We start from the raw sequence: 7,443 nt of genomic DNA, 5'->3' as shown, positions 1-7,443 counted from the left end.
TAAGCTAAGAGAGTAGTGGCGTTAAGCGCCTATGAGAGTTTCCTACCTAAACTACGAGAATGGTAGCGTTAAGCGCTGCCTTCTTCATTCATGTTGGTCCCTTTATATAGGGAGGCTTCAAGCTCGAATCCCTAGGGTATGCTCTTCATGATTTGACGTTTGTACCCTTAAAATAGGATCTTTTAAATCTGCTCCTTTCTTCACTTTTTTCTGCTCCATTTTCCCTGCCCCAGGTAATTTGTGTGTGTTCCTAGGTCCGACAGATTTTTCACGTACCTGCTCTCCTGATAATTCTCTTTGACCTAGCGAATTTTTGATAATTTTTACTCCTTTCATGCTCATTTTGCATCTGCTAGGTCAATTTGCAGCATCTACTTGACCCAGCCAATATCTGCACACTTAATCTTAAATTTGCGCATTATCTCCCAAAAAAGGCATGTGATATCACCAAAAACCAATGCATGAAACGAGCCTTATCAAACCCCTACTCTCTTCTCCAATAACAACCAAAATCACAACACCAAGCATCTCAAACATATCAAAAACTATACAATAGAATGAATTTCACCAATAAAATCCATTACAATTAACAAAACAACAAAACATCGGCCAAAATTGAACAATTTGTTATAAACCCTAATTTACAAAATTGGGAGAAACCTACACAAAATATGCAATAAACACCAAATAAGGGATAAATGTTGAAAGATTGAAGAAAACTTACTGAAATATAGCGGAATATGACGGGAAATCACCAAGAAATCGCCCCTTTCTCTCTTTCTCTCGCGCAGAATGAGCTATTGCCTCTGTTTTGTTTAAAATAGAGACGCATGAGCCTCATGCGTTTTACCCTAAGACGCATGAGGGTCATGCGTCGTCTAAAAAAATTAAAAAAATAAGCGACGCATGTCTTTCATGCGTTTTATTGGAAGACGCATGACCCTCATGCGTCTTCTAAAAAAATTAAAAAAATTGACCGACGCATGTCTTTCATGCGTCTTCCTATAAAACGCATCACGGTCATGCGTTTCATTAACGGGCGATGCATGAGGATCATACGTCTTTCCCAAAGCTGAAATAAAAAAAAAATTAGTACACTTATGGAATTTAAAAAACCCCCTAGAACTAAAAAAGAATTAACCCATGAATCTAGAGAATGTACAAGGAACAACTGAATAGTAGTAGTTAGTAGTTACTCTTATATCAAGTCATTAAGTGTCAAAGCTTTGCGACTATATGCTGTTTCATTCCAGTGTTGGTGTTCTCATTTTCTCCATTTTCGGTTGACATGATAACTGTTTGAAGAGTACAACATTTTGCAATTATTAGAAATAGAAAACAAATATCAAGTCGTATACATACTACACTTTTTATACTACGACTGAAGCAAAGAAATCAAACAAAGTGGAACATATATTGAAACAAAATACTAATAAAAATAAACAACCAACTGAAAGTTGAGTTGGAAGAAAACTCCTTTCAAAACCAATGCTCTCAAAGTTTAAACAAATCAATTATTACTTGATGGAATTTCGAGCTAAGCCAAGCTTGTAAATTGATTATAGAGGTAGTAAATATTGAAATTGGCATCTTCTAGTTCTATGTAAAAATAAGCTCATTACCGTTAGCATGTTTGGTTTAAATATAACACGTTAGAAATTGGATCACAAATTTTAAGAGTTACGTACTACAAAAACGACCTATGCCAGGAAGAAAAAAGGAATTGCCGTTACTCTCACAGAGTAACTAACCTTGTTCAAACAAGGGATACCACAAAAATGCACATTAATCCTCATGGACAAGTTATAAACATGATTCTACCAACAAAATTCACAAGCTTCGAGCAATCTTTTCATACAAATCACGAGGCCAGCTCCGATTAATGTTGTTGGCAAGAAAGTTGGCGATCTGCAAAATTCAGTTGTTGTGTCAATGAAATAACGATCATAATTTGCAGAAGCAAACGGTAAAGCCAACACGAAACATAAACTACAGTTTTTTTTACCTTCGCTTTCATAGCACGGAGAGATCCATCTGTATCAGTGACGTTGTCCAAACAATTGAGAGCGTCTTTGAGAAGGCCTGGTACACAGGCTTCAACATGAGGTGACACGTTTTGGAAGGCATCAGGTGTGAAATCTGCAGATCTCGGGTCCAGTGGAAGAAATGGAAGTCTTGCAATCTCCCTCAATGCATCTAGCTTATTCCCAGACCTCGCAAGTTTATAGATGGCTAAGATTGCTTCAAGCTGCCTCAGCACGTTTTGTTGCTCAATTACAGTGGCTCTCTCCTGAGGCCTGCAGAACGTAGAAACTTAGCAATTATTCCACTTATAGCCGCAATGAACAGAATCATCCATTTTAAAAGCAGAAACAAGGTAGATGTAGAAGTAAAATGAAATGCTTTTATCAAATTAAAGCCGACAGAGACATCAATGTTTGCCTCCCTAGATCTAGAACAAGAAACGGGCAAGAAATAAAAACCTGATTTCTGGGTAGTACTTGAATGTTTCCAAGATATCATTTCCAGAATGTATAAGTCCAGTGATCCGGCTTTCACCATCCAGAGTGCCACGTGATAAGGCACAAATAGCTTCAGATAGACACTTGTTTATTGTATCCAGCGCAGCAGAAAATGCCCCGATTCTTTTTTGAATCTCTATAGACTGAAAGGAGAAGGTAAAGTTAGCTGAACAAAATCAAGGGGTTCAGAAAGCATTAATCAGGAAATAGCAAAAAAATCATTACAGGGCAGGCTTATCAACTCAGACTTGGATAAGAAACATAAAAGAGAGTTTACTTTATCATATAAACCAGCATCCTGACATTGTCGGGCAGCTTCGAACAAAAACTCTTGTCTTTTCTGTCCATCAGTCAAAAATCTTCCCAACTGACCTTCTTCTCCAGCACCTCTTGAGCCAAGCAAAAGGGATATACCACCATCACGTAAAAGAATCTCTGTCAAAAGTTGCTTCAACATCAGGGTCATCTGCCTTTGCTGATCCATGCTAGCTCTTCCAATCCATGACAATTGCCCACCACCCACGGCGGCAGCTGCTTGAGCATAATACTCTAATGCCATTGAAAGGTAACCATGGCGCAAATACTCAGCCCCATATTGCCTAATGATGCTGGACACCTCAGCCAGGGCATCCATCACTCCAAGTTTTTGTCCTGACCCAGAACCTTCAGGAAGGATACCATAATCAGCTAGCACAATTGATATATGCACTGAATCAACACTAAATCCACTATCTCCAATATCTTTTGACAAATGAAGAATGCCCGGAAGAAGCTGGATGCTTAAAAGTAATACATATGGATAAACCAAAGGATCCTTTCCATTCTTTGTATAATATGATGGCTCAAATTTATTTAGATACGCCTGCAAATCCTCCAAACTGTAAGATGATACTCCGCCATTGAGGACAACCGAAGAAGAGGAACCACCAGAGCTTTCCCGTACAGCAGACAACATGAACCATAAGAAATCTTCAATTGTATTAAAGATAGTAGGTAGCTCTCTAAGCAACCTGTCAATCAGCCTCCTGGAGCCAGATATAATAGCATGCAGGAGTAACTTTTTCTTGTCATATGATGGCCGACCAACTCGATCAACCATCCTTAGTATTTTCTCGCATTCTTCTGAAGCAGAAGCTGCAGTCTCTGTTGATACCATGCCTCCCGTAGAAATCCACTCAGCAAGCTAGCAAAACAAAGAAGCTAATAAGCTTGAAAAATGACTAGATGATTAATGAAGGAGCATTTATACTACTTGTACCAGCGTAGTGAATTGCTGGGAGACACGAGATGTCCGTGCAACACCCAGAGCTTCTTCATGGTATCCAGTTCTCAGGCAAAAGTATATCTGTTAACAAATTTGACAGACCAACTCAGTTAGGGGGGAGTAAGAGGGGGAGTAACTTAGTGCACACCATAACTTAGCAGCAATGAAGTTTATTGCCCGAAAAATTCTAATATCATAAAAAACAAGAAGATCAGCCACTATTTAACCCTGAAGGAATTAGCTACTTTTCCAAATTTTCCAATCAGAAGTATATCTAATAAAATAAGAGGCTGCCTAGATCACTCTTTTAAAATCTCCGTTTCTTGAATAACTACTTTAATATGTAAAAATATAAAATGCTGTGCCCTGATGGTCATCAACTCACAATCAGATTCTCACAGATATTCATGCTACCAAGAAGAGTAATAAACCTGCTGCCATGTGGTGTCTATAGGAGGCTGTCGACGGGTATCACCAGCATCAAAGTCAAGAACTCCATATTCCCTTAAACGCATCTGCAAAACAAAAAGGTGTAGAAATTTAAAAACAAGCACAGTAAGACGCATACATCCATTTGTACACTGACATATGTTCAATTATAATGATGTGAGCTCAAACAAACCCGAAGGAAGGCACGAATCCTTTGCAGATTGCCAACAGCCCCGCCAAGAGCAGCCTATAATCATAAAGAATATAAACAGTTTTATAACTTCAAATCATAACCAAATGAATGGAGAATATATGCACAACCTAAGCAAACACCTGGAGGCCTAAAAGGTATAACCAAGCAATTATTTTACATTTAGTAATTGAAGAATCCTAATAAGAATTATGTTCTAACAGCCTAAAACTGAGGATAAGGCAGGCCATGTTCGCTAAAACACAGTAGCACACAACAAAAAACATTGAAATAATTTACCTGCGCAGGATGACTGTGAATCATATCCATTACATACTTCTCATGTCCCCACTCCAGATGGTGCCGAGCTCCAATCACTAAGGACATTCTCTTAGAAACACTCCGTTTTACACTTGGGTCCTCACCCATTAATGTCTGCCAGTAATATTGTGCATCAATAAAAAAACTGTAAAGTTCTGTGTCTGGGCTTGGGAAACAAGAACTTGCATCAATAAGTACTGATTATTTCCACTTGCAAACATACCATAATTAGATGCCAAATCTTCAGCATGCCGACAGATTTTGATCCAGATGAGTCAATTCTCAGACTTTCATATGCACTTTTAAAAGCTGCAGCAGGCTGAGGATAGACATAATTAGTTCAGCATAGTTAACTTTACACTATGTTGAAATAGCCATATAAAAGTATGAGAGAAATCCCTGTCTCATGATCCTTGAGAAGACGGATTCGATAATGCCGAGTTCATGTTAGTTAAGGCACTGGCGATTAATTGGAATTACGCAGGTAACTTGAAAGATTTGGTTTATGATTTCATGTCTTACTTTGAAGGGTGAACCATGCTGTCTAGCACTGTTAAGATTCTTCACAACTTCTGCATATGCTGCAGCCTTTTTTTCAACTATGGGTTTATCAGCCATAAGTGCCAGCTCGGCACCAGATTGTCCTGACGAAAGCCCAGGGCTTGAAGTCATAGGTACTATTTGACCCTGGCGACTAACTCCACTGCTCGAATCATGGACATTTGTTTTGGGTAGTATTGAAATTCGATTCAGGCTCTGAAGAAAATCTCTTTTTTCCTTTTGCCAGTCCTCCTGAAACGATAAGTTTCGCATGACAGATTGATTTCAAGAAATTCAACAAAAGGTATTCATCAAGTATGCTTAATATGAAGCCAATGCTGATTGGCATACCTGCAATACAGACATCATATAATCATTGAAACTTCTAAGATTATCCTTCTGAGCTTCCTGAACAGCTGAGAGCATTGCCATTTCATGGACCTGAATTTCAGCAAATATTGTGCTCGTTTATAAGGACTAGGAAATTCCACTAATATCTTGCCTCTTCCGTTTTTTTAATCTATTTAAGGCATCAATGGTGCTTATGTTTAAAAAGAATGAAATTACCTGTTGGAGATACTCTTCAACTGTTGTTGCCTCGGCAGGAAATACATCTTCAAATGTGGTCTTTACAGGGAGAATTTTAAAACCCAGAGAGATGAACATAAAAAATCAACATCCTATAAGTAAATAAAGAGAGAGAGAGAGAGAGAGAAGAGAGAGGAAAGAGAAAGGTGGAAACTGTAATACATGAAAGATATGATGTGAGTATTTAAAAATGAAAAACTTCTCAAGAAACTATTCAGTACTACATCCAAGATAAATCTAGTAAAATGAATATAAGAAGCCATCATGTGATAGAGTATAAAGATTGTATTTATTTAATAATAACTGGTAATCAACCTAGGCAATTCTGCATAGTACTATTTCAGAGGACATGGAAACTGGAAATTTTGTAAGTTCAATAGGTACTTGTCAGAAGGACGATACACTAATACACAGCAATACGGAAGGATGAGTTCTTCTACCTTTAATTCAAAGGACTTGAGATTACGAGCTAGCTGCTCCGCATTTAACCCCTCCCGAGCTAATAGCCTGCCAACAAAAAAAATAAGACAATAACTCAGAAAAAAGTTATGAAATACACGCAGTGGTCACTTACATTCCCTCACTCATACTACAAAATCTCATAAAACTTGTTTATTTTAAAACTCAGGTTTCAAATTACCAATGCCTAAGGAATATCCATTTTGGAACCCCACAACTCTACAGAATTCTTAGAATGCTACTCATTTTGGAACTCCGATCTCCATCAAATTTTCTGTCACTATTTCCAACCTAAAATTTGATCAAACCAAGCTCCACTTGAACAAAACACGCAATTTGCAACTAACCGGTAAAGAAACAACATCAGTTCACATAATACAAAAAGGCATCGAAAAAAATAAAACGAGAAAAAACCTAGTAGCCGCAATAGACTGGGACGGAGCTTCGGCGCGTAGGGTTTTGGCCTTGAGCTTCTTCGAGAGAGCCTCCAACTGATCCAAATTCCTCTGTTTCCGCCACAACACAGCAGAAAAGCAGTTCAAATGACCAAATCTCGAAATGAGAAAACATATCGGCAGCAATTGTGGTCCATACCTGAAGCGGCGGAAACTGAGCAGAAGGAGCGGCTTGTTCGATTAGCTTGGAAGAAGAATGCAGCAGACCAGTCCAACCACTCATGTCGGCATCGCTCGTCATTGTGGACGCTGGGTTGCTGTGTAGCACGAGTGTGTGGGAAAATGGAGGGTTTTGCTTTTCAAAAGCCCTAATTTGAATACTTCTTCACTCGCACCGTTTTAACCATACCTCTGTTTACATTTCAGTGAGCTTGTACTTCACGCAATAAAAGTTGTGCTTTCGAATCGCTTCACTTCGGTGTTTAAATTATTTTTGAAAAATTGAATTTTCGGATTGTTTTAGATTATTCTCTCATAATTTACATTTTTGGATCAATTGGGAGTATTCAAAAATCAGATCGAATATCTGAATGTCTTATAAGACTCTGTTCGGATCATGGAATTCAAGCTTTCAATTTCAAATTTAATTGGTACCGAAAAATTTATGGATTTAAAAATTAAATTACAATTCCACAATTAAAATTCCTTTAACAAATAAATAATTGAAATTTCAAG

General features: G+C 38.0%; 1 protein-coding gene across 1 annotated transcript; it reads right to left on the bottom strand.

Moving 5' to 3' along the window:
• Positions 1-1,618: 1,618 nt before the first annotated feature.
• Positions 1,619-7,098, bottom strand: LOC121772311 (nuclear pore complex protein NUP93A-like). The gene is made up of 15 exons (XM_042169352.1): positions 6,908-7,098; positions 6,728-6,819; positions 6,295-6,361; positions 5,834-5,893; positions 5,618-5,707; positions 5,249-5,518; positions 4,950-5,045; positions 4,706-4,840; positions 4,409-4,462; positions 4,218-4,301; positions 3,781-3,867; positions 2,800-3,705; positions 2,484-2,665; positions 2,006-2,297; positions 1,619-1,908 (listed from the first exon to the last, which is right to left on the bottom strand). Exons 1-15 carry the CDS (start codon positions 7,007-7,009, stop codon positions 1,831-1,833), a joined length of 2,595 nt encoding a protein of 864 aa, XP_042025286.1. The 5' UTR covers positions 7,010-7,098; the 3' UTR covers positions 1,619-1,830.
• Between the last annotated feature and the right edge of the window lie 345 nt (positions 7,099-7,443).

The sequence above is a fragment of the Salvia splendens genome, chromosome 16, assembly GCF_004379255.2.
Source record: "Salvia splendens isolate huo1 chromosome 16, SspV2, whole genome shotgun sequence".
Classification (NCBI taxonomy): Eukaryota; Viridiplantae; Streptophyta; class Magnoliopsida; order Lamiales; family Lamiaceae; genus Salvia; species Salvia splendens.
Note: the sequence above shows the minus strand (reverse complement) of the source record. Positions and strands in the feature narration are given on the sequence as shown.